This window comes from Dendropsophus ebraccatus, chromosome 11, assembly GCF_027789765.1.
Source record: "Dendropsophus ebraccatus isolate aDenEbr1 chromosome 11, aDenEbr1.pat, whole genome shotgun sequence".
Taxonomy (NCBI): domain Eukaryota; kingdom Metazoa; phylum Chordata; class Amphibia; order Anura; family Hylidae; genus Dendropsophus; species Dendropsophus ebraccatus.
Window position 1 is genome coordinate 38420942 of NC_091464.1, and position 25892 is coordinate 38446833.

General features: G+C 41.0%; 1 protein-coding gene across 2 annotated transcripts in view; it reads right to left on the reverse strand.

Annotated features, from left to right (window-relative positions):
• Positions 1 to 25892, reverse strand: part of SH3KBP1 (SH3 domain containing kinase binding protein 1) — a 249651-nt gene that overhangs the window by 16912 nt on the left and 206847 nt on the right. For both annotated transcript variants that reach the window (XM_069946144.1, XM_069946145.1), the window contains 5 exons: positions 24664 to 24771; positions 19018 to 19069; positions 15791 to 15874; positions 14740 to 14902; positions 12051 to 12136 (listed from right to left, as the gene is read on the reverse strand). In XM_069946144.1, the coding sequence (XP_069802245.1) occupies positions 12051 to 12136; positions 14740 to 14902; positions 15791 to 15874; positions 19018 to 19069; positions 24664 to 24771 (493 nt within the window). The remainder of the gene's footprint in view (positions 1 to 12050; positions 12137 to 14739; positions 14903 to 15790; positions 15875 to 19017; positions 19070 to 24663; positions 24772 to 25892) is intronic.

Below are 25892 nucleotides of genomic sequence, written 5' to 3' on the forward strand. Positions count from 1 at the left end.
GGAAGAGGTAGAAAGCCTTACCCTCGTCAAGTGAAGAAGAGTAGTTACCCATAGTAAAGAGATGAATGTGAAGAAAGCTTGATGGAAAATGAACGGGAAAAAAGAAGCATCACTTATAATGGTAGAAATGATGGCACAATACAGACAAAACTGAGAAACAAATGATGCTGCAGGATCTTGTATGTTACAGCAGCCCAGACATAGATACTATGCTTGTGTCATCCTGGAATAAGAGGTGCACTGCCCTGACTACTTATAGAGACTTTGTAAGGCAAAATTTAAGTGTCTGTAACTGTCATTTTAGGGTCATTGGTCTGGAAACAATAAATATCAATAGTACAAGCGATTTTAAGAAACTCTGTAATAGGTTTTATTTACCAAAAGAGTTTCCTTCTGTACTGAAAAAGCTGTTTTTCTAGCTCCCCCCTGACTTCAGAAGAAGCAGGATTATGTGTCTATAGAGAGGGGAGGGGCTGAGAGGAGTGAGTGAGCACGGAGCAGTCCTGCACAGCACAACACCCTGCAATCTTCTCTCAGCAAATTCCTAGATAAGCACTGACATTTCTGACCTCTGAATCCAGCATTTTAAGTGCCCAGACAGTCTACAAACAGCTGACCTTCATGTTTTTTCTTCCTGCTCACTCATCTCCCTCGGCCCCTCCCCCCTTCATAGGGATATAATGGAGAGAGCAGAGCCCGTCTTCACTGGCTTCTCTGTAATGAAGACACATTTCCCTGATAATGCACAGATAAGAGGGAAGGAGGCTGGGAAATTGCTTTTTGAGTACAGAAAGAGGCTTTTTTTGCACAATAAAACCTATTGTAGAGTTTCTTAAAATCATATACACTACTGATTTCTGCAAAAAATAAATAAATATGACAGTTACACTTTAATGTTACCTTTTCAGAGCAAGATGCTAAAATGCTTTATTTCCCCCATAAAATGCTGGTTGCCCAGATTTCAGGGTATGTAATGGAGGATTTCTACTTCAGGGGTTGTACAGGATTAGAAAGAGAATGGCGGCTTTCTTATAAAAAACAGTGCCACACCAGTCTATTGGCCGTGTCTGGTACTGCAGCTCAGCTTCACTGAAACGAATAAGTTACATAAGGGGCCATTCACACATCTGTAATATATGGTCTGAGCATGGACTGAATACTGCGGACCGGACCTCAAAATGCCTGGCTTCATGATTCACTATGATGCCGGGACCTCCTAAACTGTTTAAATATTTGTACTGCTGTACTGACACATGTTATCATGATACAAATCTACAGCTGCTCTTGAACAGGTGTGGGCTTGTTGCGCAGGGTTAGCTTACTAAGAGGTGTGCGCCTCTTAGTAAGACCGCCCAGGAAAAAGCTGGCCTAAGCCTATTTAAGCTGGCCTACCAGTAACAGTACAAATGTCCCCCTATAAGCTCTGGAATTAAGGGCACTTTATAAATAAATAAATAAATAAATAATAATAATAATGAGTACGCAATGAAACTTGCTGCAATCAATGAAACCCCCAACCATCCACTATTTATCCGCTATTCTGTCGACAGGGACTAACATTAAATTGTTGGATAAAAAAAACTAAAACTTAAGACATATCACAGAGACATGTTAAAAGCTTTGATCAATTGGAGTCTGGGTGTTTAGACCCCCACAATCCTTCAAACGAGGCGGGAAAAGCTCAGTCTATTAACAGGGACACTTTATACAGTGTTGATGTAGGCTTGTAATATTAACATACATTATATATTCTCTTTTTATGGATTATGTGAGTTTCACTTATCTATGGTTCTGGAAAATAATTCTATATTCCATTCAGTGCTTGATAAAATAGGTAATTGAGGGAACTTATTTAGCAATTTTACCATACTCAGATCATCTCTCTTTATAATATATGAAATAACCCAGCCTTTATAGAGAAAAGCTAGGAGCATGAACTGTTTGTTTGGTATGCCTCTCTGTTTTGAGGTTCGCCATGATCTTTATTCAGCTCAGTTACAATGTATTGGAATAATAGGCCCCATAGGGAACACTATGGTATAAAGAAGACTGATCGCGACGTTACGGTCTGATTAAAACTCCCACTCATATGTAGTTACTGATAGTTCTACATTAGGCAACTTTATTGTAAAGTAAAAGTAAGCGCAAAGTATGAACATCCCCATCAATTCTATTATCCTGCTCTGCAATAGTTACATCACTAACAAAGATGAAAGATTGAGTGTAATAAAGTGCAAGCTTTGTTCATTAATAAGATGAAGTGTTGATGATAAAGCTCTGTGTATCATAGAATATGCCAAGCCTTGTATCTAAAAGACCAATGTTTTGGGATTTAACAATTAAAATATGGATCTGCAAGTCAGACGCTACATTTTCACAGCTGGATCCAGAGGAGAGAATACATCAGCTTCAGTACATATCCCCAAAGACTAGCATCAATGTTCATTTACACAACTGCATCAACTCACGGTGCCTTTTGTCTCCCACATGAATAATACATGACAGCGGAGAAGCAGCTTTACAAAGAAGTAAAATGATAAATAATGACACCGGATAAAACAAAATCTCTTTGCATTAGAGCGTGCATGCAGTCTGACTGCCCTGTGCTGAACATTTCTATTCGATCTATTCTAAAACATGACCCACCGCTTCCTTTCTATAGGACTCCTGAATTTGTTTTTATTTCCCATATAATGCACACTCACCACCACTATTTCCGCAGTGTCATCTGTTTTGTCCCAGCTCTGCTGCATTCATACATTTCATTACTGCAGTTGGGTCACGCGACCTCTGATCATATAAAAGTTTGGAATCCACAGCTCCTTAAAAATTGTAGACTTCATTTCAGGTACATTTAAAAACTTCACACAGTTAAAAAAGCTCAGACGCGTTGCATAATGAAGGAGGGGAGCCTCTGCAACGCGTCGGCGCTTTTTTTTTTTAACTGTGTGAAGTTTTTAAATGTACCTGAAATAATGTTTACAATTTTTAAGGAGCTGTGGATTCTAAACTTTTGAATGCATTTAACATGGAGCACAGCCCGCTCTATTGTTCCAGGTGCTCCAAACAGGAGAACTACACAAGAAAAAGCATAGCTGAGCAAGGGTGAGCTGAAAACTTTTTCTATACTTGTCTGATCATATAACACTGTATTATTTTTGTTCTACGGTGCAAGAATACCCCTTTAAGTCAGATCACCAGGGTGGCCCCTGCTGTTCAGTAGCTGCTCTTTTCTCAGGCTAACAGGGATTCTACAAAAAAAAAAAGGAATGAAATGTAGGTGTCCTGATGAGGCCTATACAAAGGGGGCACTTCAAAACATACACCAATCAACCTTGCCCCAGCCTGTTATGTCTGATTATAGATAACAATTCACTTCATCTAACTGAAAGAGAAGGGTTTAACCATAGGACGTTATTGTTCTTAATCTGCCATCTAAACAAATACATTACGAGACTGAATGAAATGTAATCAATAAAATATAGCCAAGATATCTCAAATGGATATGCCATGGCTAGTACCTCCCCCATAGTTATTTATTTATTTATTTTTACCAAGGTGAGATCTTGTTATTCATGTCCAATCTTCTACACAAACAGGTCAATGTTACAATGTACTGTCACTTTAAGCTGCTAAGATCATGGCGTACCTCCTGATGCCCTAATAGTGTTGGGATTGTAACGACATACTGTATTATTTCCTATTATTGTCCTTTGTACTCCCGGAATACTTTATTCCCAAATTCAACAGACAAGACAATAAAGTACAGGGGTCCCATTAGATGAAGCGATTTTTCGTTTTCTACGATTAATGATATCTCTGATTCAGGTTGTTCGCAATCTCCAATTAACCATAAACAATTGAATTCAGGTTGTTCGTAAAAGTGGCCTTTTGCATTCACCAGAATACACCTGGAACCGTAGTTGTTAGTTATGATCTTTTGTATACGAACGATCGTAATAACGACCAGACAATGTGTGCATACACCGAAATAATTGTGAACAATTTGCGAAGAACTAACAATGATTTTATGGTCAGCTCAAAAGATGCTATCAAAGACACACGGACAAATTTTCGTTAGTCGTTTGATGGTTGCCTGCATACACACATGGAAAAATTATCGCCTAGCCATCTAATAGATGAAAGGAAAGAGGTGGAGATATCCAAGGGGTCAAGGATGGGTGGCACTCATGGATTTCAGCACAGTCACACTTCTTTTGGGGACATTCTACTACATGTATTACAAGTCATTCACACTAAATTACAGGGTCTATATCTGATATCTAATCTAGAAATACCTTCCTTTCACTTCTGATCCCATAAGAATTCACATAGTGTTTATTGTTTAATGCAAAAATGCTGCAATATACTTGTAATATAAACTGTAACCTTGTAACTGTATATTATAGAATATTCCATAAAATATGTCACCAGCATTTCTATGTAGACACCAAGGTACTACTACCCCCTACTGTTTCCCTCCCTCCATCCTTAGGGACCTCATCACTCATCTTGTTATTTTCACACATAAATAATTTCCTATGTCATTTCTCACTATAGACACCAGCTTTTCCGTCCACTCCATAGTGTTCATTCACAGCTCATCTGAGGAAATGACGACCTTTACCAAAGGCAGACTGGGGTGCAGCTCTCTGTGCCACAATACTAGTATTACCGGGCTGGTGTCATTTAGATTAGCAGCAAAGCTCACATACGCTACGTTATAGCAATCATAGAAAGATTTAACAGTAGATCCTGTCGCAGCAATGCAATAAAGTCTTACCTAGCGGACAAGGAAAAAAGATTTGGTCTTGCTGCCCGTAGCTCCAGAGTAACAAAGTAGCTGTTACTTCACTGAGTGACTTGAGCAGATGACATTGGAGAAGTGACACATGCTAAATCTTCCATGATTTGTTTGCCAGAGACCTTGCCTCCCTAGCAAAGTGTCTGTAACTGAACATTGCAGAGCACACACATTGCCCTACCACTATAGGAACAGAGATCAGCTGGATTATTCCCCACATTCTTAACTATACATGATATACTTCTGTTTCCCCGAAAATAAGACATCCTCCAAAAATAAGGCGTAGTGGAGGATATACTGGATAGCTTAAAATAAGGCATCCCCTGAAAGTAAGACCCCTGCCGCTATGCTGCTAAGGGGAGGGGGGTACACTACAGTATATAATAAATGTTTATTTCTTTTTATTCAACAATAAGTGTTAATTCTTCTTCATGGAAAAATAAGACATAGCGCATCTTTGGGAGCAAAAATGTTATACTGTCTTATTTTCGGGGAAACAGGGTATATAATTATAATATAGTTCCTTAACAAAGTCCCATTAAGGATGAAAAATAAGTCTAGGTTCACGTATATTTGGTGATCCAGCACAGTCCTGGATAGGGATGGATGTTTTGCATCTGACGCCCCATCCGTTGTCCCATAGGCTGAAATAGGATGGCTGGATCAAAAATCCCTGCATGTAGAATTATATGATTTAGTGCCCACAGACCGGATGGCAAATATGCTCAATGCTGGATGAATGGGAACAATGCCCAGGTGGAACAGATAGGAAAACGTTGAGAAAATGAAAGGGAACAAAGCCCATTAAGAAGTAACACAACCTTTACCAAAGGCCGACTGAGAAGCAGCTCTCAATGCCACAATACTAATACTGTTCACACTGCTGTCATGCCATTGCTGAAATGGAAACCATGGGTCCATCAGATTTTGCATGTTGTTTGCTGTTTTGATGAAGAGAATAGTGCAGTATGGAAATCTCCGTCTTTCAGTAAAATCTGTTGTCTCCTGCTCTATAAAATAGCTGGTCTCCCTGAGATCGGTGATCATTTTACTAGGCATTGATCCTGTTAGGAATTATATAATATGTATAGGTAAGGTATACTAACCATATGGTAGCTAACCCCAAAACAGCTGTCTGGAGAATCACTACTCGGCTAGGTCCTTACCTAGAGGGATATCTGTCTAGTCCTGTGCTTTGAGACTCTTAAATGAGGCTCCACTGACTCTTTTCGCATATTTGTAAAATGTGATGGCACTATTGACAAAGGGCCTCTAATGGACAGAGACAATATAGAGAGAAACAAACCAATGAGGAACAGTAGTGACAGTAGCCAGGGAGTATGATTGGTTCCATATGTGTCTATGTAACTTTTAGAAGCCAGGTCCATATATGCCATTGTTTTACCAGCACCTCCCATGTCAATGCATCAATATTTTGTGTAACCCACACTAGTTATGTTTCCAATAGAATATGTTGGAAATCTATTAACCAGCAATGACATATTATGAGACAGAAGCTGGTAATATACACCTCCAAATTGGTCATTTACTGCTGTATCCCATGAATACAGATCAGATATAACTAATACGTCTTTGATTTAACAAAATGATTTACGATATGAGAAAATGTTCCACTTACAAAGTAATATCTGGCATTCCTTCAATAATGATGTCACCCCGAAGAGCACTCCTAAAATGCCGTCCTCCTGGAAATATTTCATGTGAAATACAATCCCATATATCTCATCCTTACAAGGCCATAAATGCAGCACAAGCGTGTCAATGTCTGTGGCCAGAATGTTAAGTATGTCATTATGGGCACATCAACTGGTTAAAATGCTGGATTATGGTTTACTGTCAGCTTATCAAATTACAGCCCTGCAAGTCCTCCACAATGATATAAGAAATGACAGATTTATTAAAAGACAGATCACACAGAAACTTCTAGAGTTTACTGATACTGGAACAAATATTAGAACGATTCTCACCCTATCCTTTACTAACTAAACTATCAACAAGTGTAGGGATGGGAGCCAGCAGTGACGGGATATTGGGGTCAGGGCAGTTTCTAGGTCATTTTGGTAACAGGGCGAATCTTGATAGAAGCAGTGTGTGTATTGCAGCATAGAAAGGTGCAGAGCCCCTAACAGATAATGTTCTGCTCAATACAAAATCATTATACAGTGACTCACAGGTGACGTCACTTTCCTTTTCCTCTCCATCTGGCCCCACAATGATGATTTCTTGCACCTACAATTCATCTCTTCTGAACCTGCCAGACAAACATCTCAGGATCCGCATTTCCAGAAACTTCCTTCCCCTTTTTCCACCTATAAGGTCCCAAACTGTGGTAATTCTGCTGTTTGGTGCAGTAAAGTCTGCATGGTGTGACCTCCATTACACTGACATACAGGATGCTGGGAAAGCTGGGTGACCTTCATTACATTGACATACAGGATGCTGGGAAAGCTGGGTGACCTCCATTACATTGACATACAGGATGCTGGGAAAGCTGGATGACCTCCATTACACTAACATACAGGATACTGGGAGAGCTGGGTGACCTCCATTACACTGACATACAGGATTCCGGGAAAGCTGGATGACCTCCATTACACTGACATACAGGATGCTGGGAAAGCTGGATAACCTCCATCACACTGACATACAGGATGCTGAGAAAGCTGGATGACCTCCATTACAATGACATACAGGATGCTGGGAAAGCTGGATGACCTCCATTACACTGACATACAGGATGCTGGGAAAGCTGGATGACCTCCATTACACTGACATACAGGATGCTGGGAGAGCTGGGTAAACTGTGAACATTGGCGCCGGGGGCGGGGAATATCGCTGGGGGGGGTGCTTATCGGGACATATCTGGGGCTCCCTCTGTGCAGGCTTCCCCCCACCCCCTCCTCTTGGCCCCCATCAGATACTCACCTCTCACCCTGCAGCCTCCAGCTCCTCTTCTGGTCTCTCCGTCCTCTTCTGGCTTCCGGTGCAGGCAGCCAGCTGTCATACAGAGGCCGCCTGCACAGGAAGCCTTTGGGTCTCTGCCCCGGCTGCTGTTTCCTTTGGCTGTGCGTGCTGTATGCACAGCTAAAGGTCGCTCTGGCCAGGGGATCTGGAACTTCGATTCCAGATCCCCGGGCCAGTCTTAAGGATGCTGGGGCTGCGGGCCGGGTACTGTCGGGTGCCGCAGGGCTGTGGGCGCCCCGTGCGGTGGCAAGGCTCACACGGCCCTAGAAACGGCCCTGATTGGGGTGCTCTTAACCTCTGAAATTCACCCTGTTAAGGAGACTTGAAGGACGGTAAAAAAAACAGCGCAAAACATTGTAGGATACTTGATTGTAAAATATTACAGAAAGCACAAAACAAGCTGGCACCATGGGCATGAACATGGCATGTGCGTTTTAGTCATTGTAAAGTAGCTAACATAGATCACAGTTACAGAATTATTGCACATACAATAAACTAAATAAAACTGCAGATAACTGAACAAGAGGTAGACCTGGATATTCTGGTTACAGAAAGCTAAGCAGCAGTGCTCAATGTCAAGCAGCCATTGTAAAAGCAAAAAAGATTCTGGGGTGTCCATAGGGGGGGTGAATAGAGTATGAAATGGGGTGGGAAATTTTTCCAGTAACACAAGACTAGAAAATTGGGCTTGTTCTGCTTAGGAAAATATACAGCAGAGGTGAACCTATTCACATTTATGAAAAATAATAATAATGAATATATGAGAAACAAACAGAACAGACACATTTCATTCATACCAAAAAAACTGTACAAAGGACAAATCGGGGAATAGGTTCTTTATGGTTCCAGTAGTAAAACTATGGAATGTCCCACTCCAAGTAGTAGTAATGGCAGATACTACACATACTAAGTCAGCATTCAGAAAGGGTTTGGAGTGTTTTTTTTTTTATCTATGCAACATGTATTATAAAAAAGATCAACAATCAACAGATAAAAATCCATGCAACTTCCTATCATAGATACCTGAAACTAGATGGACCTGAACTGTTTTCTACATTCATATGCATTATTTGTAATTAGGTTTATTAGCCGAAAAATGCATTTTTATCATAAAAAATCAGTTTGAAGCTCTCCCCCGTCTTCATTGTTCTCCTATGGAGAGAGCTAAATAAAAGACCAAAACAGGACAACAAAGAGTTAATCTACAAATACATCACCCGTTATCTCTTCTGACATTCACCACTGACCTCTCTGAGCTCTGATTACAGCTGTCACCCAGCTCTGTGCCTGTAATCCTCTGTTATCTGCTTTCTGCTGTCGGCTAACTCCTTCCTCCCTCCTGCCCCCTCCCCTCTCCCTAGAAAAGACTGAGTACGTCTGATGCAACAAGTCACAATTTCCTGATTTTTTGCAGTGGATGGAAAAGAGGAAGGGAGGGAAGGACCTGGGAAAAGGCTTTTTAAATGCAGATAATGGCAGATTTGGCTAATAAACCCAATTACAAAGTTTCTTAAAATCGCCTGGACTATTGATTTCTAAAAAAAAAAAACTTGCTGGAAAAAAAAACAGTCCACAGACTGGGTTCAAACTTTGCCATTGATTCCGCCAACTACAATACATTGGGTGAAGTGAAAGCCTAAGGGAAGCTCTTTATAACCTGCAGGATGTCCAATGGTGAATGGGACTTTACAGTCTTAGGCTGGGTTCACACTACGTATATTTCAGTCAGTATTGTGGTCCTCATATTGCAACCAAAACCAGGAGTGGATTGAAAACACAGAAAGGATCTGTCCACACAATGTTGAAATTGAGTGGATGGTCGTCATTTAATGGCAAATATTTGCTGTTATTTTAAAACAACGGCTGTTATATTGAAATAATGGCCGTTATTTACTGTTATATGGCGGCCATCCACTCAATTTCAACATTGTGTGAACAGATCCTTTCTGTGTTTTTAATCCACTCCTGGTTTTGGTTGCAATATGAGGACCATAATACTGACTGAAATATACGTAGTGTGAACCCAGCCTTAGAGGGAAACTAACAGCAGGATAGATGAATCTAACCTGTTTCCCTTGGTCTGGGAACGCTGAGGATGGTTTTCTTACCTTCATCCTTAGCGTAGTTCTAATGAAATCCTCCCACAGTGCAACTAACCATTTAATTAAAATATTAATAAAATGGTGACTCTCACTAAAACAGTGCTGCAGATGTGCAGATGAAGGTAAGATTCATTATTATTATCTTAGGGTATATATATGTTTATCCCAGGTATGTTTTAATTCACTTGCTGTGGATTTACCAACCACATTTGCTGGAAGATTGTTCCAAGTATGTACTACACTTTTAGTAAAGTAATATTGGAGGAGGAGGTTGGTTGCGGCCAGGTGGAGAGGAGGCGGGGGAGGAGCATGATTTCTGTGCAAGCCCTACGGCAGCCGCAGGTTCCACTGGATTTAGGAGGAGGCATGCACCTCTTTGTAAATCTTGCAGGGTTTTATTTAACATCGGTGTACTAGTATGCCGGTCTTGATAAATGTCAGACCCATAGACAATTGGGTATGCCCTCCAGCATGGTTGCTTACGAAAAGGGTGGGACTCCTTCTCAATTGCCACACAAGCCAAGCTCCATGCTCGGGCTTCCTTGTTACGCCTCTGCATACATTTGGACTTCATTGGATGCTACTGTGCACATTATGATGGACTGATGGGTTAACAGCACATGTGTTGCTAAAGGATATGTACACTGGATTGGTATGTGTTCTGTAATAGGAAGCATTTACAAAAAACATATGTGTCCGTGATTTGTTTTATGAACCATAACAGATTAAAGAACATTGCATGTATGTTTTTTTTGATCTGGCACAATGCCATTGGATAGCAACTAGCGCTGCACACATGTGAATCTGGGCTATTTGGTAATTGAAGTTGGGATTAAACAAGTCGTCCCACAAAACTTAAAAATCACATTCAGACGGGGGTGGGGGAACATATCCCTGTGACCCCTTTCCGATTTCTGACAACCACTGGCCTCCTGCTGATGGATGGATTGCCCGATCAGCCAATCAGTGACTGGGGCGAAACACCACTGCAGTCAGTGACTGGCTGAACAGGGAATCCATTAGAGGGGCTGTAACGTTTCAGAAGCCGCAGTCAGGTATGTGACATATCGGAATGCTGGACAAAAATTATATCATTCGCCTGTCAGAGAGAGGCAAGAGCGTCACTAAGGGGGCACTGCAACAGGTAAGTATACCTTCTTTATTATTTTCCAACACCTGCCTGTCATTTTTAAGCTCCATGGGACTTCTCCATCAAACACTAATTCACATTACTGAAATGAAATTTTCACAAATATAAGCAATAATGTCTCCATCCAGTTGTTATTGCCTCCTGATACACCCCATCTTGTAATGGTATTTTCCTGCTTACTCAATTCTATGATCTATTAAGATATGTGCCCACTAGAGATGAGCGAACCTAGAGCATGCTTGAGTCCATCTGAACCCTAACTTTCGGCATTTGATTAGCAGTGGCTGCTGAAGTTGGATAAAGCCCTAAGGCTATGTGGAAAACCTGGATATAGTCATTGGCTGTATCCATGTTTTCCAGACAACCTTAGAGCTTTATCCAAGTTCAGCAGCCACCACTAATCAAATACTGACACAAACCCAAACCCGGTTCGCTCATCTCTAGTGCCCACAGATGACCACACACATACCCTTTCCTTACAGATTGTAAGCAGGGTCCTCACTTCTCATGTTTGACTTGATGGGTAATAGTCTATCTCTGTAATGTCAATTTTTTTTTTCTACGTATGTAACCTAAGAATTGCAAAGTGCTGCGGAATATGTTATTAAACATTATTATAACATACAGTGATAAAAAGAAGTAAGCATTGTACTGACACCAACATCCACGTTTACCACTTTTTATAATATTTATAAAGATGCACTATCCTGTCTAATCCTGGTCATGTATAGGGATCCCGCTCCATTTCTCAGAGGTTTATCCCGCTGTATATGATGGCACTGTCGTAGAAGTCTGTAGTTATTGTAGGAATGTGTTGTGTTTTGGTTAGTAGTGTGTTTTGTCTTTACTAGCGTACTACTTAGTATAACAGACTCCATGTGCTACAGGGGTTTATTCTAAGTAATGGAGTAGGCTGGCATTTAGGAGGCGCATGAATCTGTCAGTGTGTATGACTGAGCAGGGACTCTGAGGATATTTATAACCCGGCAGTAATACATCCAGGACTTACCAATGTCATTGCTTTTATCGGACGAGTCTCTGTCAGGAGTGCTGGACACCGTACTGATCCCCACCTCTGCCTTCGGACTGTCGCTCCTATAGACAAACAGAATTGAGAACACAGTATAAGCACATCCACACGTCTCATGCATCTCCAAATGTGGTAATACAACATCTCACTAAGTCAACAAGCTGAATGCAGGATTTGGAGTTTATCTTCTTTTTATAATCTTAAAGTAAAGCTCAGCTTTGGAGCCACTCTTAAGGTTGTAATGGAGTACTGCCTAAATAACATTTCAGTTCTTTAAAATCTTCTTATAAAATAAGCTGCATTCTAGCTACAAACTGGCAAGATGTAGGAGTTTTAGGTTCTAATATCTGGGCCTGTAGAGCACAGCTTTCCATCTCCAGAAACTTTTCATCTCTCAGTGTAATGAAGATACAAACCATTGTGACCTGCAGGTCCACCTTAAATTAGGCAATTGCTTCTGTAATCGGATACAAACCATCGTGACCTGCAGGTCCACCTTAAATTAGGGAATTGCTTCTGTAATCCTCTAATAGAAATCTTGAATAGGTTTCAAGCTACATCATCATACAGTAGTACACCAAGAACAGCACCTTAAGATATGTATACACTGTATATGAAAGAGCTTACACACATGCACTAGATGCTACTGAGCTGAAAGGCGGTTGCAATTGTGAAGACGCAGCAGGTATACAGAATCCTAAAAGGAAAATGCTAAATCATTCCAAGAAACTCTACAAGTAAACATATTAATTTATAAATAGAAAAAGCGATCGGCATCACTGTCCAAAACTCTATAAAAATAGTCCATGTTTAAACTCGGGGAGAGTATTGCACAAAAATGTGTATGTGGTCCTCACTTATGGGATAGATATGAAACATATCTTTGTACGGTAGAAAAAGGGCACTCACCATGAAAACTTGAACTTTATTGTAGCAAAATCTTTACACACTCCATTCAGAGTGTAGCAGGCAGTGGGGACGCCAGGTACTCAAGGCAGCGTGACAGCTGTTTCACACACATCAGCGTACATCTCCAGACCAGACATGTGCAAAACAGCTGTCACGCTGCCTTGAGTACCTGGCGTCCCCACTGCCTGCTACACTCTGAATGGAGTTTCTAATGATTTTGCTACAATAAAGTTCAAGTTTTTATGGCGAGTGCCCTTATGAATTTCCATTTTATTATTATTTATTTATAGAGCGCCCTTAATTCCAGAGCACTATACAAGAGATAGGGCGTAACAAACAAAAACAATACAAGATCAAAAACATATTACATGAAGGCAAATGGCAGACTTATACATGATGGAAGAGGACTACTTGTCTACAAACAAACGTGTTCAAATCATGTTGTTAATATATGTTTAGTGTGTATGCCAGTAAAGCTTCAGACATACATGCCAAATTTATCTTAAAGGAGTACTCCGGGGAAGAAAATGTTTGTTTGTTTTTTTAAACTTGTATCACAAAATTATATAAATTTGTAAGCACTTATCACTTATGTTCTGCCAGAAGTGGTGTTTTCCAGTCTGACACAGTGCTCTCTGCTGCCACCTTTGTCTATGTCAGGTACTCTACAGAGCAGTAGTGAATCCCCATAGAAAACCTCTACTGACATAGTGGAACAGCATCTTAGGCATGTATAGTCCACACACACACGTTATAGAACACACACACGCATATATAGATAGATAGTCACTTTGACTTTGATGAGAGAAAGGACTTCTTCCTGTATGTTCCAATCTGAAGCATACTTATTAACAGCTTGAGTGTCCTACGCTGAGCAAGCACATGATGATAAATATAACTCCTATTAGTATATCATGCTCAGATTGCGGAGCTGCCAGAGATGTCACCTCTATGTCACCTAAGCCTTAACTATCACTGGACTTGGGTTACACTTTTACTCCAGTGTGCACAGTAACACTTCTGTAATTAACTCCTCATTACACTGGAGTGACTAAGATCATATAATATTATTTCCTACTGGATATCCGCGTTGCATACACAAGGAGGTGTTTATAGTTCATGTCACCATATGCCAAATGAGGAAAAGCACAAAAAATATATAAAAAAATCTTCCTTCTCTTAGGTGGAGATGCCCTCTAACTGTAATTTGACAACTGTTTATGAACTAGATACACTCATTTATATCAATTGTACACTCCGGCCGGGATCCCTAGCGGCGCGGTGAGAAACTGACAAGTCAGTTTTCTGCAGCCACTGTTCAATGAATAGTGGCCGCAGAAAACTCTGTCAGTTCACACTCCCGCATCAGAACTTAACGGAGCTAAAGATCATCCGGTCAGTACTGCAGTGCCGGCAGGGATGATCTTTTCTGAGACCGGCCATTCGGTCGGTCTCTTACAGCATCTGAACATAGCCTAAGGGTGCGTTGACACGTTCAGGATCCGCAGCAGATTTGATGGTGCAGATTTGATGCTGTTTTCAGTTACCTAGATCAAATCTGCTGCAGATCTGCTGTGGATCCACAGCATAAAATCCGCTGTGATAAAGTGTGTGTGCACCTACCCTAAACTTGTCAATGTGTATTCTGTTTTGGTTAAGAGGGATGTCTATTGCCCTTTTTCTCATTTTGGAAAAATATGTTGCAATTTTTGGGACCAGATAAGAAAACATACTGGTCGGATACAACTTTGGAACCTACCGTGCATGTGTTACAGGTCCTGCTGGTCTCTCTGGCCGCCGAGGAGGGAGTGTGCCAGATTTACTAGAAGTACTAGTCTTGGGTGGCCGGGGCTTCTTTGGAGGTATAGCGGGAACGGAGTGCTTCAATGAACTATCCCCTTTGTGATCTCTTTCAGGCCTCTCTGTAAAAAAAAAAAAAGAAATGGCTTCTATCAATACCTGCTTGATCAAATTACAAATAAAATAATAAATAAATAAATAAATAAAGTGCTAGGTAGAAATGTGAACCATAATTTAAATTGGTCCTCTCTCCTCTCATTCTACTGATTGGTCAGGGACTTTCTTAATAAGTTTTATACATAAGACCTTTTTTTGAATCTTTTTACTATTTTATCAATATCTTTTTCTAGGTGAGGTCTTCAGAATTGGATACAGTATTCCAGATGAGGTCACACTAGACCTCAATACAACTCCATTGAGCTCATGCAGTTTCCATCGTTTTGACCACGTACGTATCTAGTAAAAGCTAAATAATATTACAGACAACTCCAGGAACATCAACCATATTGCACACTTTTTTGTCATTGGCAACCTATCAAACCTTCTTCTATGTCACCTAGAAACATATTAAAAAGAACAGAAATGATCTCAGCACACCACTTGTAACCATTCTCTGCTCAGTATACATATACAGTAAATTTCCTACCAACGAAGTGGAATGGCATACCGAGCCTTATCTATGTGCAGACATTGCTATCTTGTTTATTCTTGGCCCAGGCAGTATGACAGAGTTGTCTTCTATCATAAGATCCCCTGACCCCTAATGATAATGAGGTTGCTCTGTTGACCTTGTCCCAGTCTATGCAACAAAGCGGAAAATTAAGCTGCAGAGAACAGCAGAATGTATCTCAGTGTCTAGTATAAGGATTGGATTGTTTCCAGGCTTTTATTTTATAAATATTATCACAAAAATACATGAAAAAAATGTCAAGAATGAAAACAAATAATAAATAACAACCTGGATAAATAAGTCACTTACAGATGATACATTCCCTTTAAGCAGCACTTACCCTTTTCATCCGGTCTGTGCGGGAGGGTTTCAGGCCTTTCTGGAGGAATCTTCCTTATGTCTTGCTTTCTGTCTGATGTACCCACTGTAATAAAAAAAATGAAAACAAAATAAACCTATCTACAATAGCATATTAGCTAAACTGCATAAAATACTGAATTCTGGGCACATCAAAGGGATTACAGCCATGATTTAGACAGCCTACGTCCGGGGAAATAGCTGTACAATATATTGCAAGAAGCTTAGTCAGGACACCTTGATGGAAATAAGATTATCTTGTCTGGCTCAATACGCCATCTACTTAAAATTCATCTATGCAAATCCAGGATGTATAGATTCTCCCTCACCTCTTCAGGGAATTCCAAACACATAGAAGATGAATCTGATCTGACAAAACCCTGACCACATATAGATATAAAGAAGTATAATGTAATCCCTGGTCACCACGGCTGTAATGATCTGGATCCATCCTGGGCTCAAGTCCCTTTTTACACTAAACCAGAATAGAACATTCTCTGCAACAACCTCATTATGTGACTTGTGATTGGAATTAGCTCCAATGCTGTGACTTCTCCTGTAGTTAAGCAGCTGCCCTCTGAGCTCTCCGCCTGTTATATGCACAGATGTACAAGCTTTTTATGCCCTATGGTAAAACCAAGGACATCCCGACACACAGTATGTAATACGACCCTCTGCACTGGTTTGTTAGACGTTGTGTAAATAAGTGTTTTGATTCATTGAGTGATTTAACTCATTGATCTTCAACCACCCAAAAGACCATAAATTGCACCACTAAAAAGGGAGGGCATTTACTAGTATACTAGGTAAAACAATTGTTTTAAAAACTTATACAAACACATATGCTTTGTATACAGCACCTATAACGACCTATGTGTCTCCGTGATAACAGAATAAAAAACAAAGCCTATATGTAGTCAGATTCTGCAGTGATGTCTTAGGCTGCATTCACATTATGTTTCCAGCCTTGGTTAGGCTAGATGTTGTTTTCAGAAAATGGATGCTGACAATTAGCCCGATGTATTCCCACAGGGCCTATTGAGTTTATTAGGATCAACATGGTCTGACTAGAACTCGATTGGGTTTGTTTCTCAAACATGTCTTGTTTCTGTGTGGGAGTCAACAATGTGATGTGAACTGGGTCTTAATAGAATATGCTTTTGAACAGAAAACGTCACAAAGCTTTTTAAGATAAGGTGGAGATGAACAGAGGAACAACGGAGGGGTCGTTTTATTAAAAATGGGAGCTGGAATCTGATTGGTTGTTATGGACAATGGCGCCACTGTTCCTAAGCACAAGTTTTAAATACAGTATCTGTATTGCAGCAGATTTCAGGCTGCAAGATTCTCCCCTGGTGCCCTCCTGCTTGCTTCTCCGGGTCCCCTGCTTAGTGACAGCCCACTCAGCCAATCATTGCACTGTCCTGCCACAGCCAGTGATAGGCTGAGCAGGCCGTCACTAAGCAGGGGACCCGGAGGAACACGCAGGATGGTGGCAGGGGAGAAGCTTGCAGCGTGAAATCTGCTGCAATACGGTACATGTAAATAGACCCTTAAAATGTCAATTTATTTTAATGTAACAGCCTCCGTTCTTTCCTGTTAAAGAAGGAGATCCTGATAAAAACATGTCAAAAGGACACAAAGGAATGCTGTTAACCATGACGGAAACCCCATTAAAACCTTAAGGTTTCTTAAATGATTTGTCTGGAAAAAAAAAAAAGAAATATTACATTTCAACAGCATAGCCACATGTGATGTTAGCAGGTCTTATCTCCACTCTCTCTGCCCCTCCTTGACTGACTGGTTAGCAGGCAGAGGAAGCCGTCGCTGATATGTAGAACTGTCTGTCATGTTTACATCATAATTTTACCTAAGAAATGACACTTCCCTTCATGTCTGAAATGATAGCCACTTAATCAGTCCATAGCTCAATAGAAAGATATATTTATTACAGCTCAAAGCCACAGTCAAATGAAGAGAGACAGCGGTCAGTTACCATCAGTATATTTAATGTGGAGCTAAAAGTGAGACGTCTTTACTACAGGTTATGTATTCATTACAGAAGAATGGCCACTAGATGGCAAAAGCTTCTACTTCTTTAGAAACTATCCCAGTGTCTTCCTGGTCTAGTACCACAGATGTCTATGCAGAAGGTGAATAGATTACATAGACAGAGAGAGGGCAAAATAACTGAACCACCATGTTCTAACACAAAGTAGAGCTAGTAGTGGTAGCGGTGGTGGTAGTATGGTAATAGGGGTGGTAGTAATGGTGGTGGTAGTACAGTAATAGTGGTGGTAGTAGTAGTGGTGGTGGTAATAGTAGTGGTGGTAGTACAATAATAGTTGTGGTGGTAGTAGTGGTGGTGGTAATAGTATTGGCGGTAGAACAATAATAGTTGTGGTGGCGGTAATAGTAGTGATGGTAGTACGGTAATAGTGGTGGTAATAGTAGTGGTGGTAGTACGGTAATAGTGGTAGTAGCAGTAGTGGTGGTGGTAATAGTAGTGGTGGTAGTACGGTAATAGTGGTGGTGGTAATAGTAGTGGTGGTAGTACGGTAATAGTGGTGGTGGTAATAGTAGTGGTGGTAGTACGGTAATAGTGGTGGTGGACGTAGTATGTAAATAGTGGTAGTAGTAGTGGTGCTAGTGGATTAACATGTATATATCCCAAAATAAAATTTTAAAGGAAATAATATGGGGGCAGACTAGATGGACTAGGTGGTCATATATGCCGACAATCTTCTATGTGTGATCTAACTGTAGCGGGGTTACCACAGGCTTTGGGGCACATGTGGCTGAAACCATGCCCCATTTGGTCACCAATAGCCGCATGATGTTACTAATAATCCCAGTAAGGGTACTGGTGAAGGCATGGGTGCGTGGTTTCAGCCACATGTGTTCCTAACCTTGTAAGAACAAGGCCTTTATCCCCACCTTCCCGACTAAGCTGTCAAGTGTAGTCATAGCTGCGCTGGTCAGGAGTGCTTTCAGTTAAAGGGACATTTACAGAACCAGGGAGGCCCGCTCGGCCACCTGGTGCTGCAAATGATTACAGCTCAGGGGGCTCAGTGTATTGCAGGAACAGGCCATGGGGCCCCATAGTAGCCGCTATGGCTGCTTCAGTGGTAGTTACGCCCCTGCTGTCAATGTACTCTAGATATAAAGATAGTGAGATAGAGAGATCAGTTTTCGTGTCGTTGCCATTACCTGTTCCTGGCTTGGCTACTGGAGCTGATGGAGGCGGTGGTTTCTTAGGTCTCTGTGAAAAGACAAGTGAGAGGATGTACTGTACAGTATATAAACAAACATAGTAAATAATAATGCTTAAAGCACAGCAGTCCAGACCACATATTTTAGGTTTTGTTTTGTTTTTTTCATTTTTGGGCAGACATATGTAACTGTACAGGCAAGCAGCTGCATGTGTCCATAGCACACATTTGGCGGAATGTCTCATAGAGTCTTGCCAAACATAATACCCAAACACCAACAGCTGCAAAGGCTCACCCCAATGGTGGTATCAAGAATAAGGCAGACGCTATTGAAATATTTGACATCAAAGCAACCTGGATCAGGTTGGCTTTCCCTTTAAAAGTTATGTGATGGAAACATTATTCGCATAAAATTATCTTTAAATAAACATGAATTCAGAAGGTACTAAAATAGTCTAATGTGCTATTTAACTTCCCTAATGCTTTTGCTGATGAAAGATCCTACAGGGCTTTGCAGGTGCTTATTTAGATTGCATATCATTTTCACAATCCGTTAGGAAAAGCAAGCATATTTGCCTCTTTGTAAATATATTTATTTTGTATAATTTTCAATGTGCGGCTAGATTCACGGTAAACCGCCATTTGACATCTGAAATGAATTCAAAAATGGAAATTGCAGAATGACTAGTTTAGGTCCATTTATTTCACAGCCAGACTAACAGTTTAATTATTGCCCAGGGTGACCCTGATTTCTGGATAATTCACATCGGCATATATCAACATGCAATATTATATTTCCATAAACAAATATATTACGCCATTATTGGAATATTATGCCCGAAATGTTTCACTATTTAGCCAAATTTCACATAAAGTAATATTACTAGATGTTAATGCCAGCGGTGTGTCTCGAATGCTCATTATAGTATTAACTCAGAAGTCAGAGGTAAATTAATGGCTGTAGGAACTTTGCTGCTCCCTGGAGAGCCATAGACTACTCTATTTTAAGGGGTATAATTTGACTGTACAAAAAAAGTTTTCTTTTCACACAGTTTAACTTTAAAAGTGTATCAGCATTCAGTTTTAGGCTATGTTCACACACCGTTAGAGACCGGCCGTTCCGTGACCCCGGCCGGGTCATGGAATGGCCGGTCTCTGCCCAGATCATCCCTTAAGTACCGGCCGGATGATACGTCCGGCCGAAGAACTCTGATGCGGGCGCATCAGCGTGAGCCCGCATCAGAGATTACCATAGCACACAGTGAAGCAAGCGGCCGGAGCCACTTGCTTCACTGTGTGAACTGACAGGTCTTTCTGCAGCCGGAATTCATTGAATTCCGGCCGCAGAAAACTGACATGTCAGTTTTTTGCTGCCCCGCATGGGCTCCCGGCCGGAGCGTATACGATGTGTGTACACTCCGGCCGGGATCCTATTCATCAATGACATTGTTCCACCCCGCAAAACTACGGCTGTAGTTCTGCGGCGAGAACTACGGCCGTAGTTTTATGTTGTGTGAACATAGCCTTAGGATGAATTCACACTACGTATATTTCAGGCAGTATTTGGTCCTCATGGCAACCAAAACCAGGAGTGGATTAAAAACACAGAAAGGCTCTGTTCACACAATGTTGGAATTGAGTGGATGGCCGCCATATAACGGTAAATAACTTCCATTATTTCAATACAATGGCCGTTGTTTTAAAATAACAGCAAAAATTTGCCATTAAATGACGGCCATCCACTTAATTACAACATTGTGTGAACAGAGCCTTTCTGTGTGGTTTCAATCCACTCCTTGTTTTGGTTGCCATGAGGACCAAATACTGCCTGAAATATACTGTATGTGAACCCAGCCTCAAGCGGTATTCAGACAGGCTTTATTTACCCATGTTTATCTATCCGTACTCTAGATGAGAGGTCTAGCATTGTAACAGGCAAACCAATAGAGAGCACCCATGTTTTCAAAATATTTTTTTAAAAGCTTGCATTTTATTAGATTAATCCTTTAAAGTGATAACAAGATGATTCTAGTTCTCTATTGATATTGAATCCCCCATGGTGTACAGTGATTTCTCATTGACCCATTTTTAGGAGGTGGCAGCTCAGAAGAGTTGTTTGCCAGTAGTACAAAACATCACATACAACTCTATGCTATGGCATGAACTGGCATAAACAGGTGTGCACTGTGCTGGACTGCTGATTTACACAGCACACTACTACAGTTGGCATGTGGGGAAAGAAGGTGTTACTAATACACTAGTTTCTGCAAGGTGCTATGTAAGCTGACATGAAAGAAACAGGACGACAACAAGGGAACAGGTTACCCTAAGCACTGAACTGTCTGACACTATATTTATATAGTACACTATTATACATAGCATGTTGGGAAGAAAGAGAAGTATGAGCAGAAATAAGAACAGCAGAAAATAAAGCTAAGGGTTGTACTAAGCACTGCTGTAGTAGAGATAAGAGGGACGGTGTGATTTCCCTTCCATGTCTCCCTCTCCTCCATCTCCAGTACACAGCACAAGCTAAGCCCCGACCCCACTCCCTGCATTCTATCTTGCTGAATCTATTACTAAAGACAACAGCCTAACAACAGGCAGTGGACAGGAGACTGAAATGAAGGGAGACATGAAGTAAACAATACATAAGCTGCCAATGGAGGGAAGTTGTTTGAAACAATTGTTAGGGTTTTCAGTCTCTGAATAGAAACAGCAAGTCAATTTACTGACAGCAAAGAAACGCCTCAAACATGGGGATGAAATGAATCACAACGGCCCAGATCTGATTTTTGTGTCAGATGATGATCGATCACAGCTCAGCTTTTTTTCTGCATAAAATGAGCTGGACACAAATCACATGTCTGTCTCACACAGACTGATAAATCTGGGTCAAAGACTGTTCTAAATGCTTAACGTTTCATTATACAGTGATTATGATCTCACAACCCCTTAGGAAATGCTACACAAGATTTTTCTTCTCCGTTGTGTTAGAATCTGAATGGAGCACAAAATAAATACAGTAAAAGATATTGTCCTGCCGCTGCTATGGGTCTCTCTACAATCTAGATTATATGTGCTGAATTAGCAAATGCCAGAAAATAATAATTTCACCATAACTTATTTTTTTTTCCGATTAAAATGTTCTAGAACATAATCAGTTGCCTTTCTCTGCATTCACATCTATCAACTCCAGTTGGTTTTCTTTCCTGCCTCATGGCTGCAACCAACCAGATTCCTCTAGAGAGAACCAACATTGTATATTTTATACCAATAAAGTAGATATTCTTGACCTTATTCTTTATTTGAAGCTTATGTACCATCAGATGCATTGCTTTAAGTTTTTGAGATGAATGGACCGGGGCGCAGGGATGCTGGTGCAACAGTCCTTTTTTTGACCCGCAGTCCAGTTCCCATGCACAGTGCCAGTCTATCTCTGGGGACCGGTCTGAAGCACTGGAGGCAGACCCTCTGGCCCCCAGTGTGATGATCTCCTCTCACCTCTGTGACGTGGCTCCATTGATTCTAATGGAGCCGCGTCACAGAGGGAAGGAGTTTTGTCACACTGAGGGCCGGTGCGTCCTCCTCCAGTGCTTCAGGCCGAGACAGTGCATGGGAATAGACCCGCGCTATGGGCGAGAACCGGGCCAGATATTTGAATAGCCCAAAGGCCTTTCTTCTACTTAGTAAATAGATAAAATTTTTGAATTAGGTCCGAGGAAGTTTAAGTTATAAATTGTTCTGTCCGTGTTTTCTATTAGCATATATAGATGTCAGCCTACCCTGGGCAATTAAAGTCAATAGACCCATTAGGAGTATACCTCTATATATGTCAGCATACATTTTTGCCGGTATCACAACAAATACCAGAGACGTACTGCTGAAACACAGTGTGAACACAGATAAACAAAGATATTCATTTCTTAAAGCAGTGCTTCTAGAAGAGAAGAGAAATTCTTAGGGCCCTATTCCACAGGAACGATTATCGGCCGAGTAGGACCCTTAGAAAGACGCTGCTGCCACCATCAAAGCAAATGGTCTACTGGGGGAGCTGGGATATGGACTGAGCGATCAGCTGATCACCTCGAGGACTGCAATGTAAAAGGGAATGTCTCTAATGTCTCCTGTAATCATATTCACTGTCCTTTAACTATAAGAGCCCTTTAACCTATGGTGAAGCAACTATTAGCATACCATTATTTAGGCATTTAATCTACAATGATCTGTCTAATGATGAGCTATTTAAAGAGAGAAATGTTCAGTACAGATTGTCAGTGAAGTTGCCTTATTACTAAAATGATCCATAATTCCCCTCAGTCACTGTGTGTTTCTATAGGGCCACCGCCTCTCCTTTGCTCAGTAGACCATATATCTTCATCAGACAAGGGCACTAGCAGGTGAAATACATATAGACGCTGTGGTATACACGTTTACTGTTGGGGGTAAATATGTTGTGTACATATGAAGAGGATAAAGGACTGGGGAGGACTAGTCTGCAGCCTTATAATCAGCACATTTTACCATTAAGCCTGAAATCTTTCACTCACTATAATGGATGACTTAATCTGACCTGGGTAGGTGGGCGTAAATTCCGGCCCTTGTTGAATTAAATAGGAACTCTATAATTACAGCCATTTAACTCATCATTTCCGATGTCTGGCCAGACCTATTTTTGTACTTGCATTGTTAAAAGAACAGGCAGACGTCAGCCTGCAGGGGAACACTCTGTTTTACTGTGTCAGCTCGGGATTACTCGCACTGTTCTTTTGTGGAGAGTCATTACAGGTCCCTTACAATGTATTTTACCTCTGCAAATTGCTGTATTCTCTCTAGTGATACCTAATTCCACAGTAATTCCTGTAATCTGTCTAAATATTGTCTCTATTCTTTATAGAGTGCACTGAAATCACTGGACCTGTTGCCTCTAGCTCTCGGATATTCAGTGGAATTGTCTGATATATTCATCCATTCATGTTCCTCATTATTGAGCCTCTCTCTGTAACCAGAAAAGTGTCCAGACCGGAAACACTATGGCAAGGCCTGTGTGTAGGTGACTGCTTAGGATGCCATGTGTAATACAGGGGGCAATCTCTCAGCAAGGCCGTGATGTTGCTCTTGCAGGAGCCAGGTATATGACGTACCCGGTTTCCTGCAGAAGATGGCAGCCGGCAGTGATGAACAGGACCCTGGAGCGGTGCAGCGGAGGGACGGAAGAGCTCACTTTTTTTCTCACCCACACCCGCCTCCCTGCTGTTTTTTACTGTAGGTGGGGCTTCCTTTTTAACTGAACACTATGTTCCTGGCACACGTGCTATGCAGAGGCCATTTATGTTATGTGAGAAGGACCCAATATGGCTTGTCTTCATCCTTCCCTACTCTGCACTTTAGAATGGCTGCTACATAGGAGCACTAACTTACCAGTAAGTCAATGCATAAGGAGCAGATTTCGATAACCATTGGTTGTTTCCATGTAATTCCTCCCTAACATATGGAGTATTACAGCTAACAAGAAGAATTACTGTAGGCCAATAGCTTTACACTCATAATGCAAAAGTTCACTAAATGATTACATGTAAAAAAAGATACCAAAAAATAGAGCTTTGTAACAAAGAAGCCAAAAATAACATTAGATGGCACTCACATGGATTTCCTTCTCATAATCAGGAGGAAGTAACTTCACAAAGTTATCGGGAAACACTCCTCTTCTGCCGTTTATCTCTCCTTCCCACCAGCCCACATCTACACAGTCCTAGACAAAGCAAAAATGTTCTGTTATAGCAGTACAATTGTTTTTATAGCTGACTCTTGAAGATTTTCCTTTAGCCAGCCATTGGCCACGCGTCTCTTATTATATGGAGAGATATGTGGCTGATGATGGATTATACATGTTCAAAGATCAGTCGACCAATAAACATTTATATACAGTGTACAGGAGCCAGCACAGACAGCAGACACAGATATGGAGTTTGCAACCAAGAGGAAATATTTTTATTTATTTTTCTTAGTCATTCCCTTAATTGCTTCTTTAAAGGGGTATTCCCATCTGACCTAGTTGAGGTGGCCAAGTAGGCTGCTTAATGCTGTTTGCACTGCAACTCATTCCCTCCCGGGTTACTGAAACCTGCGGCTGCTATATTGTTTTCACAACTCCTATAAATGTCAATAGGAGTTAAGCAAATTGCACAAAACAAACTGCTGTTTTCACCATCCTGACTACCTCTGGCAACTGCAACCAGGATGGACAGGGCTGAGGCGGCCTTGTTTCCAAGATCGGTGCCAGTTCCAGAGGTGGTACTCTACATTTATCATACAAAAATGTCAATACATGAGTAACTTCTAACTCCCAAGTAACACTATTTCCATCAATCGTAACATGACATGTTTTGCCTTCCTCAGTCTCAAACGGCGACTCTATGGGAGGACTCATGTGCCCCCTTTTCTCTCCTCCGTTCTCCGCTCAAAGAATTGACACTCCACTCTCTGCTCAAAGAGGCACATGAGCCCTCCCATAGACACGCTGTTTGACACTGAGGCAGGTGGGATTCTGCTATTCAGATTTCTGCTCCGGAATTCCGCCAAATTTTCTCAGTAGGGAACCTTTTCCTGTAAATCAAGCCAGTGAATGCTGTATAGTGTCTTAGAGATCAGAACAGAGCCCCAAAGGAGGACTTTTGGTAATATTTTTATATTTTCTAAGTCCTAAAAAAAACCATTTTAACACCAGGTACACTCCAGAATGTAGGTTTCTATATAACTGGTTTCTGAATGCAAATATTCAATCCTTTCCAACCGCACAATGGTAAAATAATTCCAGTATACTATGATAGACACTAGATCATAAATTACATTGTATCTAAAAACTATACACTG